The sequence below is a fragment of the Humulus lupulus genome, chromosome 3 (genome assembly GCF_963169125.1).
Source record: "Humulus lupulus chromosome 3, drHumLupu1.1, whole genome shotgun sequence".
Classification (NCBI taxonomy): Eukaryota; Viridiplantae; Streptophyta; class Magnoliopsida; order Rosales; family Cannabaceae; genus Humulus; species Humulus lupulus.
In genome coordinates this window covers 271,194,329-271,211,110 of record NC_084795.1, presented here as the reverse complement: position 1 = coordinate 271,211,110, position 16,782 = coordinate 271,194,329, and the positions used below count along the sequence as shown (strand labels likewise).

At 32.8% G+C, this 16,782-nt stretch overlaps 3 protein-coding genes across 5 annotated transcripts; 2 read left to right on the top strand and 1 right to left on the bottom strand.

Annotated features, from left to right (window-relative positions):
* The first annotated feature begins 5,126 nt into the window (after positions 1-5,126).
* On the top strand, positions 5,127-11,440 carry LOC133825705 (seed lectin subunit I-like). Its single transcript, XM_062258613.1, has 5 exons — positions 5,127-5,132; positions 5,607-5,669; positions 5,778-5,903; positions 8,375-8,849; positions 10,638-11,440. The coding sequence occupies exons 1-5, from the start codon at positions 5,127-5,129 to the stop codon at positions 11,438-11,440; spliced, it is 1,473 nt and encodes a 490-aa protein (XP_062114597.1).
* A 168-nt stretch (positions 11,441-11,608) lies between these two features.
* LOC133825704 (probable L-type lectin-domain containing receptor kinase S.7) lies at positions 11,609-12,534 on the top strand. The gene has a single exon (XM_062258612.1). It carries the CDS (start codon positions 11,791-11,793, stop codon positions 12,532-12,534), a length of 744 nt encoding a protein of 247 aa, XP_062114596.1. The 5' UTR covers positions 11,609-11,790.
* Positions 12,535-12,990: 456 nt separating this feature from the next.
* Positions 12,991-15,961, bottom strand: LOC133824217 (protein KINESIN LIGHT CHAIN-RELATED 2). Of its 3 annotated transcripts, none has more exons than XM_062257084.1 (3): positions 15,778-15,961; positions 13,933-15,628; positions 12,991-13,461 (listed from the first exon to the last, which is right to left on the bottom strand). In XM_062257084.1, exons 2-3 carry the CDS (start codon positions 15,600-15,602, stop codon positions 13,266-13,268), a joined length of 1,866 nt encoding a protein of 621 aa, XP_062113068.1. In that variant the 5' UTR covers positions 15,603-15,628; positions 15,778-15,961; the 3' UTR covers positions 12,991-13,265. The 3 variants fall into 3 exon arrangements, with proteins under 3 accessions (XP_062113068.1, XP_062113067.1, XP_062113066.1); XM_062257083.1 differs by having other exon boundaries at positions 13,933-15,693; positions 15,778-15,960; XM_062257082.1 differs by having other exon boundaries at positions 13,933-15,960.
* Positions 15,962-16,782: the final 821 nt, after the last annotated feature.

The following is a 16,782-nucleotide window of genomic DNA, read 5'->3' as shown; positions in this document are numbered from 1 at the left end:
AAAATTTTATTTAATAAAAGTTTTTACAATTAATAATAATTAATTAAAAATTACTACATATCTTATAATAATTTATTTTTTATTAAATAACATTATCTAATTGAATAATTTAATTTAATTTAATACAAATCTTAAAAATTAATAATGATTAATTAAATAGTTAATATTATTAATTATATAATTTAATAGTTAATGTTATATAATTAATAATATTAACTATTATTAAATTATTTGAATATAGAAATTGAAAATTTTATTTAATAAAAGTTTTTACAATTAATAATGATTAATTAAAAATTACTACATATCTTATAATAATTTATTTTTTAATTTTTTAATTAATTAAATAATAAAATTTTGAATCAACATTATTTAATTAAATAATTTAATTTAATAAGTCTTTAAAATTAATAATGATTAATTAAATAAATAATAAATTATTATAAGAAATTATTTTAATTTATTTATTAAATATTATTATCTAATATTAACTAATAATAAATTATTTGAATATAGAAATTGAAAATTTTATTTAATAAAAGTTTTTACAATTAATAATGATTAATTAAAAATTACTACATATCTTATAATAATTAATTTTTTAATTTTTTAATTAATTACATAATAAAAGTTTGGTTCAACATTATTTAATTAAATAATTTAATTTAATTTTTTATTAAATAAAATTATCTAATTTTATAATTTAATTTAATTTAATACAAATCTTAAAAATTAATAATGATTAATTAAATAGTTAATATTATTAATTATATAATTTAATAGTTAATGTTATCTAATTAATAATATTAACTATTATTAAATTATTTGTAGAGTCCTAGAATTTTACTTAGCTAGTTAGATAATATTAGTAATAGCAATAGCTAGTAGTAGTTATAGTATGTTTATTACTGTGGATTTTGGTTCAAGCCGGGATTTAGTTGGAAACTCCTAGCAATAGTTATGGATTTTATAAGTTTAACCTATAGTTTAAGAATATTAATTATAACATAAGGTTTGATTAATATTGCTGGTTATTAATATAATGATTATTATAACATAAGGTTTAGATAGAGTCAATAGGATTATGACACTTATCATATGCATGATTATTAAGGAATCATTATTTTAATAAGGGAAATATAAGACTTAGTATTCACCAGAATCTGTTAGGAGCATGATATTTATTTAGATATTTAGACTCACAATTTTATTTATTTGTGGATTATGTTGTTATTTTGATAATTAAATTTTTTTTTTTCGTAACTTTAAGGTACTGTAACTTCCGACCTATTTTTGACCTAGTTATGTTATGAATTTCGAAAAATAGTATTTCTAAAAAGTTGTAGATAATTTAATTAGCTTTCTAACAGTATAAATATATTCTAAATCGGAGTCCTATAGCTCTAGATATGTTGATTTTACTTTAGGTTAGTTTAGAGTTATGGGATTTAGAAAGTTAGAAGTTAGGATTCTATTTTAAATTTAAATTTAAATTTGGATTATAATTAGAAGATTTTTATTCCTTAGGATTCTATTTTAAATTTGAATTTAAATTTGGATTATAATTAGAAGATTTTTATTGCTAGAACTCTATAAATAGGACCTAGCACCAAGCCTTTTCATTCATTCTTCAAGCATTGATCAGAGCCTTCTAGGTGCTAGTGAGACTATAGAGTGATAAACACTTGGGTTGGGGTTATAAGCTTTGTCATTCTAAGCTTATTAGACACTTGGGAAGTAAGGTTCATAGAGTGTATTTCGTTTTCGAGGTGCAGTTCGGTCATAGCAATTTCAAAGGTATTCCTATTCTTAGTTTCTTTTCTGTATTGTTTCATTAGTTCTTGTAGTTTTTCTCTACTCAATTCCTAACCCAATCTTCTCTATTCTTGGTTAGGCATCTAAGTTCTTCGAACTTGAGATTTCTTGTTGGTAAGTATCTTCTCGATGGTTTAGTTCATTCCTCTTCATCTCTTTCTTTTAGAAAACTCACATCTCTATTAATGGTTTTTAAGAGTGTTCCAAAATCCTGACCTTGTTCTCATCATCCCGGTATTTTGGTAAGGAAAATAGGCTAGATCTTGTATGTTTGTATGATATGTTATGTTATGTTTAATATGTTATGATAAGTTTATGTTTTTATATGTTATGTTATGATTTACCCTACCTCAAATATTAGACAGGGGACGTAGATGGGTTATCATACACTACATGTGATCTAACCTACCTTAAATATTAGACAGGGGACGTAGATGGTTTATCACATGTCATAATGGCCATTATTAGTATAGTCTTATATAGTATATGTTATGATATGTTTTTAGCATATGTTATGATATGATTTTATGTGTATGTTTATGTGTTTAGTAGTTTTTCCTTGCTGGGCATTAGGCTCATTCCTTTATGTTTATATGTGCAGAAAACAGTTATGGCGGCGGAAAGATTCTTGGCAGTTTGAGGATGTGTATTGAGGCAGGATGGAATCGGTGGATTGCGCGTTCGATTCGAGGATGAAGTTTTTAAGTCTTTTAGTTATGATTTCTATGTATTATTTTTCCGTACTTAATTTTGTACCAATATCATTGGGTTGAAATCCCACGATTGTCATGTTATAATGCAACGATTATTGTCTGTGGGTGTTCGCAAGTTTCTCCCAAAAGATATATCGACCACCATTTATGAACTATGTAGTTTTTTCAGGCAACTATGTTCGAGGACTATAAATGTTACAGATATGGAGGAAGCACAAAAAGACCTTGTTCTGATATTGTGCAAGATGGAGTTGATCTTTCCTCCGGCTTTTTTTGATATAATGATTCACTTGGTCTTACATTTGCCTGAAGAAGCAATTTTGGGTGGACCGGTATTTATGAGATGGATGTATCCTTTTGAAAGGTACATGAAAAAATTGAAGAACTACGTGGGAAATAAAGCTCGTCCTGAAGGGTCAATAGCTGAAGGCTATGTCGCTGATGAGGCTATGACATTTTGTTCGATGTATTTCAAAGGGGTTGAAACTAAATTTAATCGTCTTGATCGCAATAAAGATGAGGTGTATGTCCCACGACACCTTACTGTGTTTCAATCTCAATGTCGTCCCCTAACAAATGGAACTCTCAAGCCTCTCAATCTTGCGACTCGTGAAATGGCTGAATGGTTCATCATTAACAATTCACCCGAAATTCAGGATTACTTAGAGTAAGTTTATTCCCTTTAAAGTGAAATTTATGTTTATTCCAAATTATTTTATCTAATGTAGTCAAAGCATTTAAATTTACAGCGAACACCTAGTAAAGATCAAACTGAAATTCCCAGATGGTGATCATAATCTTTTACAGAAGAAAAATTTTCGCCAGTGGTTTCATAAGAAGGTAAAATTGAGATTATTTTTAAACATTTATTATCGTAATGATATTTTTATCATTCTAATATAGGTTTATTAATTTATTTAGATATATGACTTGCACAAACATGGATCTTTAGAGAATGGTGATGAGTTGCTAGCTTTAGCATCTGAGTCAGACCACTTGGCAACATACTACGAAGGTTGTATAGTTAACGGTGTTCGATTTATCGCTTATGACCGAGATCAAAAGCGCACCACACAAAATAGTGGAGTGTCTGTTGCGGGAACTGAAGGTTTTAACTATTATGACATGCTTCAAGAAGTACTGGTCTTATCTTTCACTGGTGCATTTTCAGTTGCATTGTTTAGGTGTAAATGCTTTAACACTGATCCAAGCAAGAAGAAAACAATCACTGAAAATAATATCACCAGTATAAACGTCAGTAGCGAATGGTACAAAGATGAGCCTAATATAGTTGCTAGCCAAGCTAAGCAAGTATTCTATCTCGATGATCTACTTAGAGGCCGACACTGGAAAATTGTTGAGGATGTCAATCATCGTCAAATTTGGGACATCAAGGACGATGAAGCTGATGCAGATGTTGATGTTGTACATGACAGAAACTCATCAAATTTTGTGTTGACCGTGGATCTCGGTCAGTTGGTTATGGAATCTCATGAACCTGCAACATATATTGGCACTATACAAAATTCACCTGCTGATCAATTGGATGAAAATTTCATAAATGACGACTTAGGCAAAGAAGAAGTCGATGAAGAAGATGAATTGCTAGTTGATATTTGTGAAGATGATGTTAATCATGTGTCTCCGATTGATGTTAATTTAATTAATGATGAAAGTGATAGTGATTATTCTACTTAGTTTTTATATTTTTGTAATAAAGACAATTGTTTAAAATATAATATATGAGACTTGTAATCATTTTGTTCATTTCCATTGGCCAGGTCCGAAGGGATCCATGATCTTAAAAGTTATTGCCCTCCAACCCGTAACCCATTCCAGAAGCAGAGGGAGCAGCTTCAGTAGTTCCATCTCTCTAACCCGCAGGAGTTCCGGTGGAGGGTGAGGACCCGGATAGAGAGGGACCTATGGCAGTAGTTTAAGTCGGCCCAGCGGCGGCAGCAGCAAAGCCTTTTTTTTAGGGATAGTTTAATTCCGGATCGAAGAGATTCACCCGTAGTAGATAAGGGGGAAAAGCCAGAGGCAAGGCTATAGGCGCCTCTATCTGTAATGGGGGAATTTCTTGCTCGAGCTTCTCGATCTGGTGATATTTGATACTAACTAATAATTTAATACTAACTAATCATTTTTGTTCCTAAGTACAATGTCAGCAGATATAGCCACCTCTCACGGCGGAGATGGTGGAGGTCTAGACCCGCCAGATCCTAGTAGAGTACCCTCTTCCTGCGAGTCAGGTTAATAATAATTTTCAAATTTTGCTCATAGCTTGAAAGTCAAGCTCAACAAATGTTTACTATATATTAATATTTCAAATTTTGGTTATTCTTGAAAATGTGGATAGCTGAAGTGCCGAGAAGAAAGGGTCGTGGCCTGGCTAATTCGAAGCCACTTGAAATTCGAAGGCGAAATGCTGGGAAACCACTAGATCTTCAGCTTGATCCTAGGACGGACAAAGTGGTTGGCTTGGAGGACCAAGCTTTTGTCCGTGAGATAGGCCTCCAAGTCACCTTCTTGTTGCCAGAACATTACTTGGATTTCGCTGATGTACCTCAACAATTTAAGGAACAAGTCGTACAAAGGATGAAGGTACAAATTTAGAACAAGTCTTGTGGTATAATTTTTTTATTAAAATCATTTACAAACTAAACTAACATGTTATTTTTAATGTAGTATTTTTATAATGTTGATGGTCATCCAGAACCCGAGAGAGTTATGAAAACTATCTGCACAGAGATGCGCAAAAGATATTCTGAGAGAAAGAACATCAGACATACTCACTTCAAAAAATATTACTCTAATCCGGAAGATTTGCAGAGTGTTTTAGTTGCCCCACCTGACCATTGCTCCAAGGAGAGTTGAAAAGATATTGTTCAGTTGTTTTTTAGCCCAAAATTTATCGCGCGATCCAACCAAAACAAGAAAAACAGAAAAGAAATGAAGTATACATCGACGCAAGGCACAAAATCGATGGCAGCTAAGCGTCACCAATTTGTAAGTAAAAATATTAATTTAATTTAACAAAATTTTACATTCTAACTTCCTATCTCTAAATTTGTATAGGCAAATCCTGATGAACATGTTATTGATACTTGGAAAGATAGCCATTTGAGAAAATCGACAAAAGTTTTTGTCAACAACACAGCTCGAGAAACTTTTGTAAGTTTAAACTTTTGTGTTATTATTTTCATTAAACTATGTTACTGATGTGTTTCTAACACTTTTTATGAACAGGAAAAAATGACGGAAGAGCTTGAGAGGGCACGACTTCAAAGCCAGTCTCAAGGACCGACGGAGGGATCTGAAACTGAATCTGCTACTGAATCCTCGTCGATCGATCAGTACGAGATTATGAGTAAAGTACTTGGGGAGAGGTCTAACTTTCAAAGAGGAGTAGGTTACAACAAAGGCAAAGGGAAAAAATCAGCTTCCAGCTCCACAAGTCAAAGTCAGTCACAGGCCCAACCTGCTCATACACCTCAGGAAGACATGGCTACTATGGCGGAAATAATTAAGTCAATGCGTGAAGAGATCCGGATGTTGAAATCTCAACAAGATCCATCTGGTAATCCTCAGCATACCAGTACAGAAACTGAGTCGCGGTTTGAAAGCCTTCTCCAACGATATTTACCATCACAACCTGAAGGTGGTATATCTTCTCAAAGTCCACCTCCTTGGTCAATGCCACAACAACAACAACATTTGTATCCACCTAACAGAATTATCCAAACATGTATGGATGCTCCTCCCAGTCCCCTCCTTTTTATTACCCCGACGTCCCTGCAGGATCTCAGACGTCACATCCTAGGCGTCGTGACTTCGGGGATTCATCGCAGCAACAGCATCCATAGCAGATGTATGGTCAATTTGTGAGTTCGTCGCAGCAGCAGAGGTATGGTCAGTTTGAGAGTTTGTTGCATCAGTCTCCCTCGTCGCGACCACATACTCAACAATTTAGATCATCTTCGCAGCAGCACTCTACACAAGCACCACAGTTTGCTTCACCACCGTTGCCACGCCCTAATACTAGTGATCAAGATATTGATCTTAATGAATATTTTACACCAAGTTGGCCCAATCAAAACAATAATAATTAGATTATGTTTTTTAATTATATTAAGACAATTGAAATTTTATTATGTTTATTTTATAATTAGTTCATATGTAATTAAAATGAGACAATTTGTATTTTATTAAGTTAATTTTATGATTAATTACAATGTTATTTTTGTTTGATGAATATTAATTGTGTTATTAATTATAATTTATGTTAAATATTATTATTTTTAAATAAGTATTATATGTATATTTATTAAGAAATAAAATAAAATTAATTATTATATTTTAATATTAGTATTTTATTACCGGCGGATTAATAGAGGCGGAACCCGCTAGTAATAAACGAGTCAAACGAGTCACAGCGTTACACATCACCGGCGGAGTCCCGCCTCTATTAATCCGCCGGTAATAATACAATACCGGTGGGTGTGTCAGTCGGTCGGTAATTGTGGTAATACCGACCGATTATTACTGGCGGGGTTTTACCGGCGGACTTCTGCTGGTAATATGGAATACCGGCGGACGCACCATGTATTACCGGCGAGATCCCCCGCCGGTAATAGTAATATTTGTTATAGTGTTAATATTTTTATATATAATTATAGGAATTATTCAATTGTTTTGACTTATAATCATAGTACTATCTAATATAAACTAAATGATCATTTATAAAGATTATTTTCCAACAAGAGTCAAAGTTTGACATTTGACTACCTAAGTTATGGATATTACAAATCTGTCACAGCCTAAGGCTCGAGTCGTGACAGTATTTATCAATACATTCATTATAAAAAGCGCACTTGTATCAGTTTATTAAGTTGGTTTTTGTTTAAAATTTGTGCAGTGGCTATATATGTAATGCATAATAATTACAAGATCAACTGTAATTATTATCTCTTATCATTTCGTTGTTTAAATTATCTTATAATAACCTCAAGGATTCTCCTTCGGTCAGATGAGTTTGCTGGTTTTTTCATTTTTCATTTTATTTATTTCTTTATTTAGTGAGTTTAACTTATCAACCCTATTTAATTCTCATGTGATTTATAAGTCAATCATTTGAAAACTCGTGCCTTTCTAGAGGGATTTTTTTGGATTCAAGTTGCTTGGACGACTCTTTTCAGAGTATTTTCTTAAGCTTAGTTGTCTAATTTTTTTTTAACTCCATCTCATTTTATTCGCTTTGTTTTTTTAGTATCTCATATTTTGACTTTGTATACCCTTTATCGAGACCATGAGCTTTTTGAATAGATATAACCCCTACCTTCTTTCAATCTTACGGTATATTCAATAACTTTTTAAAAAATAATAATAAAATTTGTGGTATATCGATTGAAAAGAAAGAATGAATAATGAGAGTAATACTGGATTCTTAAATATACATTAATTAAGTTTAATAACTTCTAAGGTCCATATTAATATATAAATAGTCACCATACCAATTTATTATTAGAAAAGTATTTGTTCTTCCACTTGTTTTTTCCCCTTTGCTAACAAAAACATGCATTTTTTTTCCTGAAGAAAGAAAGCAAACAAAAAACAGAATTCGGATATTCCAAAACTACGGTACAAAACTCCATTATTATAATATGTATTTTCAAACTCCCTTTCACTATAACAACAAAATAATCTTCAAATATACTACCCAAAGTATTTGAGACAAAGATCGATCTCTAGCTAGCAACGTATATAAATATATAAAATGCTCAAACCTACGTAGAATTTTCATTAACAACGTTAGTAATCTTGTGTGTTAACATTCTACCATGCAGGTACTAATAATATTTCTGTTAATAATCTTCTATGTCATTCTCAACCAAGCTTCTATGATCATGAGCTCCATTGTTGAGACTAATGATGATGATCCCAAGATGACTTTCTTTTCCTTTCCTTCTTTCAACCCGGAGAGTTGCATAAACGGTGATCTTCTTTGCATGGGCTCAGTGAGCATAGGCAACACTACTAATTATGGCCATTATTATTTAAACCTCACACCGGAGCCGCCACCGCCCAATTCAACGACGACTCATCCGACGGCTAAGGACAAGATTGGCCGAGTCTTGTATAGACAGCCTGTGGTTGCATGGCCAGCAATGATCTCTACCACCTTCACAGTTAGGATTTCTCCCTTCCCAAACTCTAGTGTTTCAGGCGACGGAATAGCATTTGTTTTCGCTCAAGATAACAAACCTTCTCCTCCTCGTAGCTTTGGCTCCTATCTTGGACTCCTTGATAGATCAACTCAAGGTATCTGTTTCTTTTCTTTTCTTTTCTTTTTTATTTGGAATTGGCCAATCTCATAATTAACTTTGCAAAAATTATTAAATCGAGCATTTCTATGAGACAATATAGGGTGTCCAACATCACTTAATATCAAACTGTTTAATCATGTATTAAAATATGTATTACTCGATATTAAATTTTTGTACTAAGCATCAAATTAGCAATATTCTAATCATAATGTAAGCAAAAATAAAAACTTTGAGTCTCTCGGAATCATCAATCAAATTTTGGCTTCATGTTGCTTGTTTTTTTTTTTTTAATTTTATGAAAACAAATTATAAAAAAAAAAAACAAGGATATTCATGTAGGTGTGAAAGATTTATGAAAACGATAAACATGGTTCGTGACTTTTGCTTAGATTTATTTATTATTTTAGTGATTTTTATAAATACTACATAAATTTTTCATTATCGTCTGGCTTAATTCTTGCAAAATTTAGCAATTAAGAATAAATGAAAACAGAAACCAGTTTGGGCATGTTTACTGATTTTTATAAATATTACTTAAATTGGACATGTTTGATATTGTTTTCTGTGTTTTGTTTTCAAAATTGTGTTTTTATAAATGACAACAGAAAACAGTTTTGTAGTTTTCAAAAAACAAACAGGTGTTTGTTTAATGTTTTCTATAAATAAGTTTTTAATTTTATTTTTTTTTTAAATATTAAATCAAAAATTAATAAATATATTTATAAAGAAAAAAATCTTATAAAAGTTTGTAATAAATAATGAAATAAAGTAATGTGAAAGAAAAAATTATGAAAAATAAGGAGAGAGAAAGTAATGAGAGAAATTTTGAGGAAAAAAAATTGAGAAGAGATAAATTGATGCAAGAAAAAAAATGAGAAAGAAAATGACGAGATAGAAAAAATAAAGAGAGAGAAAATGAGGATAGAGGAATTGATGAGAAAGAAAATAATGAGATAATAAGTTATGAGAAAGAATATAATGAGATCAAAAGTGATATTAGAGAAAGTGATAAGAGAAAAACTAAAAAAAGATAAATTAAAGAGAAAAAAAGTGATGTGAGATAATAATAATTAATAATGTTATGTGAGAAAAAAAAATTGACAAAAAAAAAATTTGACAACAACTAAAAACAATTTTTTGTTGTTCTCAAAATTTTTCAATTTTTTGTAACTTTGTTTTTAAAAATTGTTTTTTGAAAATAATGTCAAACGTTTTCAGAAAACAGATTTTAGGTTTTAAAAACATAAAACTGTTTTTTAGTTAAGGAATCAAACACCCTCTAAGTTTTTTAATTTTGAAAACAATTTTAATTAAATATTTATTATTAATTTTTGTAGCAAAACTCTAAATTTTTTAATATTAAAATCATAAAAAAAAATTGAAATCAAAAAGTATATTTTTAAAAAAAAAAGCTAAAAATTTTGAAAACAATAAATTGCTACTATTTTAAAATTGAAGAACTTAATTGTTAAAAAAAATTACAAAAAAGAAACTATATCAAATATCGGAAACTTATAAAAAGTATCAAACCCATATCGATAGTTCCTATATATCATTATAAATAGGTTATAGTAATATTCATTTTGATTTTTCTATAAATTCACATGCACAACATGACAATAAAAATAAGAATGGCAGAAAAAGAAGATGTATAATAATAATTGAAATGAAAATGATACGTACGTGCCATGAACATGTGAAATATGTATATAAACATTATTTTTCGAATTTGCAAAAGTGAATTATTGGCTACAATAATCAACAAATATAATCAATTAAGCAGGTGGTGTGATTCAACAATTAGCAGTAGAGCTAGACACTTACATGAATGAATTCGACATAGATGGAAACCACATGGGAATAGTCACAACCAGCATAATCAACCCTGTTATCGAAAAGAGCCTAAACAGCACAGGAATCGAACTCAAAAGTGGAAGAGATATCAAGGTTAAGATTGACTACGATGGTTTGGACGAAATACTCTCCGTTTACGTTGGTTACTCTGAGAACCCACTTGTCAGCTTTTTCAACCGTTCGATCACCATATCTGATAAAGTTCCAAGATCAGTTTACGTGGGTTTTACAGCTTCTACCGGGACATTACCAGAAACCCACCAGATCCTTGATTGGGTTTTCACATCAGTGCCATTGACCACGTCTTTTGTGGCCCAGGACTACAAGAATAGTATTATTAAGACCATACTGGTTATAACTATTCCAGTTTCAATTGTCTTGTCGATTGTATTAAGTGGTGTATTTGTATTGGTTTTGAGATTGTTTTTGAAGAGGAACAATGATAATAAGAAGAATAGAGAAGACATAGAGAGTAGGTCAAGATCAGCTGCAAATGTGCCCAAAATGTTCACCTATAAAGAGCTTTCGAAAGCCACTCATGGCTTCAGTAGGGAGAATCTACTAGGCACAGGTGGGTTTGGAAGCGTTTACAAGGGAACCATAATACTTGATCATCAACCTCAAAGTCAAACCATTGCTGTTAAAAAGATTTCCTCAACATCCAAACAAGGTTTGCCTTGTCTTGCCCTCATCTTCTATTTATTTTATGAGTGTTGTTATTTGGCAACTTAAGGTGTCCAATAACATATAAGGTGGCACTATATAATTGGTTGGTGATACCCATAATATTTATTAAATTCAAATATGTGGGACCTGATATTATATTACACCAATAACAGTATGATACATCTTTGTGGTGTTGGACACCAGCAGTACCCCTTAGCAATTCTCTTATTTTATACTTGATTTTACTTTGCTAAATCTTTATTGTTATTATAATAATAAAAATATTGGAATCTGAAACAGGTGAAAAGGAATACTTGGCAGAAATATGCACCATAGGGCAACTACGACACAAAAACATATTGAAACTACAAGGTTGGTGCCATGAAAACCAACATTTGCTCTTAGTATATGACTACATGCCCAATGGCAGCCTAGATCGCTTCATAGGAAAACCCTTTCTCGATTGGGAAACAAGGTACAAAATCTTAACAGGCCTGGCCTCAGCCCTACTTTACCTACACGAGGAGTGTGGAAGCCCAGTGGTCCACAGAGATGTTAAGCCCAACAACATCATGTTGGATTCAAACTACACCCCTCATCTGGGGGATTTTGGCTTGGCTAGACTAATCCAAAACGACAAGGCTTTAGCTGTCGTTTCAACCATGCTAGCCGGAACTCCAGGGTATTTGGCCCCAGAGTTGGGATTTACTGGGAAAGCAGGCCCGGAAACGGATGTGTATAGCTTTGGAATGGTGGTGTTGGAGTTGGTTTGTGGGAGAAGGTCAAGGGGTATGGAGGGGGAGAGTAGTTTGGTGGATATGGTGTGGAATTTAGTAGGGAAGGATGAGTTGTTGGTGGGTGTTGATCCACTCTTGCAAGGTAGATATGTAGAGGACGAGGTAAAGAGGCTATTGGTTATTGGGCTTGCTTGTCTACATCCAGATTCTGGAATTAGGCCCAATATGAGAAAAGTAGTCCAGATACTATTGAATCCAAATGAACCTCTAATGGATTTGCCAAAGAAGAGGCCCAATATGGTTCGTGTATCTTTGTCTCATGTTTCTTCATCTTATTCTTCTACAACAATGGTTGATTTGGGGCCGAAAAGTGTCTCTGCATCTGGGGCAGGAGCAGATGAGATTGTAATCCATTATGATTGAACATTGTTTTATTTCATTTAATTTTAAATTTCGGTTGTTTATATCAAATGTACTAATCCATTATTATATCCAACATTCTCTATCTTTTTACCGTGTTGGTTGTTACCATTTTATTTCTCATGTGGAGAATCAAGTGACTCCCACATTCGCAAAAATTATTTTTCACTATTCATGAAGATTTTGAGAGTGTCTCTAAATGTAATTGAGCCGTGTATATTGCCCATTAGTATTTGTTATAAAATAGACAAAGGATATTTCAAAATTAAGTATAGGAATAATTCACAAATTTTATATTTGTTGACATATTAACATGGTTTTGTTCCCCGAATTATTCCACGGCTAAATTGGCAAAAACTTTTATCCATTTGGCATTCAAAAGTAGACCCACAAGAGCCACACACCCGTATTGGGTCTGTGACATGTCATTTATATAGTTTTATTTGTAGTTCTATCTCATGACATAAGCCAGCAAGAATAACTCAAACGTGAAAAGTTAAGCCTACAATAAAGTTCAACGTCGATGTCCCACTCAGGGTATCTTCAAAATTCGAATTATTACTTGCTATTACTTTCATGTACGTGAAGCTGTGTATTTTAGAAAAATTGGCTCTATGTTTTCTTTCAATTGTATTAAACATTATTCAAAATTTGTTACCACGAAAAAGATGACAAAACTAGCACAACTGGTGAACAAAATCAACTAAACAGTACTTGGTCATATTTCTAATTTGTCACCTTCTGGTAGATGCACTAGTCTGGGGCAGAGGCAAAGCCTTTCTAGGAAGCTCGTTTGAATCTTCACCAAGGGCCTTTTTATTCAACTGTTCAAGCATCCGATGGGCTTCTTTAAGTTCGTCTCGGGCACTTGGTCCGTGGCTTTCCCAAGCATCAACCACCTGTTTCTGGAATCCTATTGCCAATGCATAACTGCAAATCCCAACATAAAACCATTTCAATTTACAGGGACTTGATTTAAATCATCGAACAAAACATAGCGCTACAATGCACAAACCCAAATAATCAATTCATGTAATAGGCAGAGCCCATATATGACATTTGCATATCAATGCATTTCTGAGAAACAAGGAGTGAACAAAGATATCTTTCAGGTGGAGAATCAAACCGCTCTTGATTGATTTTCATTTGTTTACCTTATAAGCATTCATAGTCTAATTAGGTTCTTATCAGTGGACAGAATTTAAGCAAATAATATAAATCTTCTTTCAATTAGAACCCTGAAACGAAAGGGAAACTTTTCCATTAAAAATAGATTTAATAATGTTGTCAAGATTTATGATTTTAATGTAATTTTAGTTACAATCGAACTAGAATACTGATTTAATTACAAACAGCATTCACAAGCAATGAAGTAAAGAAAGAGAGCTTACTCAGACATACCTTTTCATGGCATCATATGCCTTTGCGAGGTTATGACACGCCCCAATCGAATCTGCGTGATGAGGACCAAGCGAGACATCCATTATGTCCTTTGCAACTGCGAACATCTGTGCAGCTGACTGAGGTCTGTCTAGTTCCAAATAAGCTGCCCCCAGGTTGTTGTAAATATATCCAATTCCAAAGTGTTTGGAGCCAAAGCTCTCTTTCAACCTCTCAGCTGCACTCTCCAAGTAGGGAATAGCTTGTTGGACCTTGCCAGTCAACAGAAGTAGCCATCCTAATCTAGCAGAGACACTACCTTCAGTATGTTGCTCTTGTGGGAGCTTCTCAAGAATAGCCAAAGTTCTCTTCAACAGAGAAACGGCAGTTTCAAACTCGTTCATACTCTCATATTGCATTGATATTTCTGAGTATGCATCAGCAACATCCAAGGGGGAAACATGCTCTTTCTTTTCAAGGATTCCACAAGCAATCTCCAAACATCTCTTCGCATCAGCAGATTTCTCTTGGCTACCAAGTGCTTTTCCCATTGAAATAAATACCAATGCCCTAATCTCACTTTCTTTGTCTGTTTGCTGAACAACATCCCTCAAATTATTAATAGCCTCCTCATACTTCCCTAGTGCAATCTGCATATTAGCAGCATCAATCTCAGCACGAAGCAAATCAGAACTAAGACCCCAATTCTTCAATACTTTTTGTGAGAGTTTATTTTGCTCCAAGGCCTTCTCATGCTCCTCTAAGCCAGTGTAAATCACCCCAAGAAGCCTCCTGTCATGAGCAACCTCAACAGAATTCTGTCCCAATTCTTTCCTGTGTATCTCCAGTGCCTTCATACAAAATGGCAATGCTTCCTTAAAATTCAACACTGAAACATGTGCTTCTGCCAAGTCCCGGTTTGATTTACCCAGTTCCAGACTTTCTTCCCCCAAAGTCATCTCCTTAATTTTCAAACAATTCATAAGATCTGCAAGAGCCTCCTCTCTCCTTCCCATAGCTGTCTTTACATTTGCCATTGCTAGCAGGACTGCATGAAGGACTGGTCCAACATCCTCAAAACCAAAACCCTCTTCCTTTAACTTACCTAGTATCCTATTGGCCCTACTAAGGTACCCTAAACTATCATTAAACTTTTTTAAGCTATAATTAATTGAACCCAATAATTGTAAAGCCATGGCAACCGGCAAAGAAGGTCGGCCATCCTTTTCCAAAGCATTAAGGGCTCTTTCAGCAAAAGACAGAGCCTTTTCAAGGTCATCACCTTCTTGGTCAAGTTTGAGGCCAATTTTCAAAGAAGCCAACCCAAGCTCCGTTTCACTATAAGCAGACTCCATGTTCTTAAATGCATTTAGCATTTCCTCAGGGGTCTTTGCAGACTCAAAAGCTTCTTCAAGGTCAGTTTTTTCCTTGGCTTTTCTCTGTCTCGAGGACATTTGAGGTGACTTCTCAACCATGGTGTCTATATTTCGAGATGGGTTTACTTGAAATTGCTTGTTTTTATAGAATAAGCCGTGACTTTTAGAGTGGGGCTTGAAATGATTCGGCGAGACCAGCGAAGAAGAAGATGTACAGGAAGCATCAGAGATGTAATCTCTTGAGAAAATACCAGGAAGAGATTTGACTCTGTGTCGAGCTAAGTGTGGAAGAAATGAGAGTGAAGCTTTCCTCATGGTGGATTTAGACTTCCCACTCTAACCTGCTGCTTCCTCGTCAATTATGATTCACTAACAAGAATCTAAACTCACTAGATTTCTATAGTATCTTCAAATACCAAATGAAGATACATAAATTAATCCTAATCCAAACATCGATAGAAATAAAAAAACAAAGGGTAACATAAGATACCTGATAGCCGTGCAGAGATGGAGCGGCGGCAGAGAGAGAGAGAGAGAATTTAAGGGTTTAAAGGGTTTTTGAGTGAGTTTGAGAAAGAAAGAACAGCTACGTGTGGAAATGATTGTTGAAGAAAGTGAAGACAATGGCGGCACTTAGGCCAACTCTAACCATCAAAGCCATCTTGATGCCCAAATTAATGAATTTTGGCACTATTTTTTTTTTTTCAATTCTAACCAAAACAACAAAATTTACACCAAAAACATATTCTATATTATTATATTAATTTATTTTATAAATAAAATAATATACATAAAATTTATTTATAAAATATTAATATAAAAAATTAAAAAAAAAAAAAAGATTTTGCTGAGTATGATGGGACAATGTAGCACTTAAGCAAAATGAGGTAATATTTGGAGTTTGATTGGGTTTGGTATACTATTAAAACAACAAAATGCAGGGATGCAGTAAAATGGAGTAGATAGAAAAGAACATTGTTGCTATTATCTCGTTCGGTACGTAAGGTGGAAAGAAAATAGAAATAAAAGTAAAAAAACTTATAATTTTATTTTAATTAATTTTGAATTAAATGTAAGGATAATTAAGTAAATTTACTTAAATAAATAGTATAAAAATATTTTTCTTCACTTTTCTCTCGATTATTGGAGAGGAAGAAATTAAGCCCACTTTTTTTTTCATTCATTTTTCTCTTGGGGTGTTTACATATGTATACTAAAAGTACATAGGAGCTAAAATATCTAATTTTTTATAATATAGATAAAAAATAGTTAAATAATTTTCTAATAAGTGATGTAAACTTATATTTTTGTTTACCTAACTAAATAATATTTCTTTATAATTAAATAATCTTCCAAAATTGGGGAATGCTGAAACGAATTGGTAAGAAATTCCAATGCATGGAGTCCAATTTTTAGACTTTACCCATTCATTAATATTTCTTTAGGATTATAAGAAGTGGAAAACACATGTTTACTCTTTCCAATTGCTATAGCA

Bases quoted from the DNA above. Each gene is read 5' to 3' on its own strand.
- LOC133825705 (XM_062258613.1), top strand. The intron at 5,670-5,777 runs GTTTTTGTCAAC...TTTTATGAACAG, and splicing joins ATTTGAGAAAATCGACAAAA to GAAAAAATGACGGAAGAGCT. The intron at 8,850-10,637 runs GTATCTGTTTCT...TCAATTAAGCAG, and splicing joins CCTTGATAGATCAACTCAAG to GTGGTGTGATTCAACAATTA.
- LOC133825704 (XM_062258612.1), top strand. From the start codon at position 11,791: ATGCCCAATGGCAGCCTAGATCGCTTCATAGGAAAACCCTTTCTCGAT.
- LOC133824217 (XM_062257084.1), bottom strand. From the start codon at position 15,602: ATGAGGAAAGCTTCACTCTCATTTCTTCCACACTTAGCTCGACACAGA. The intron at 13,462-13,932 runs GTATGTCTGAGT...TGGGATTTGCAG, and splicing joins GCATATGATGCCATGAAAAG to TTATGCATTGGCAATAGGAT.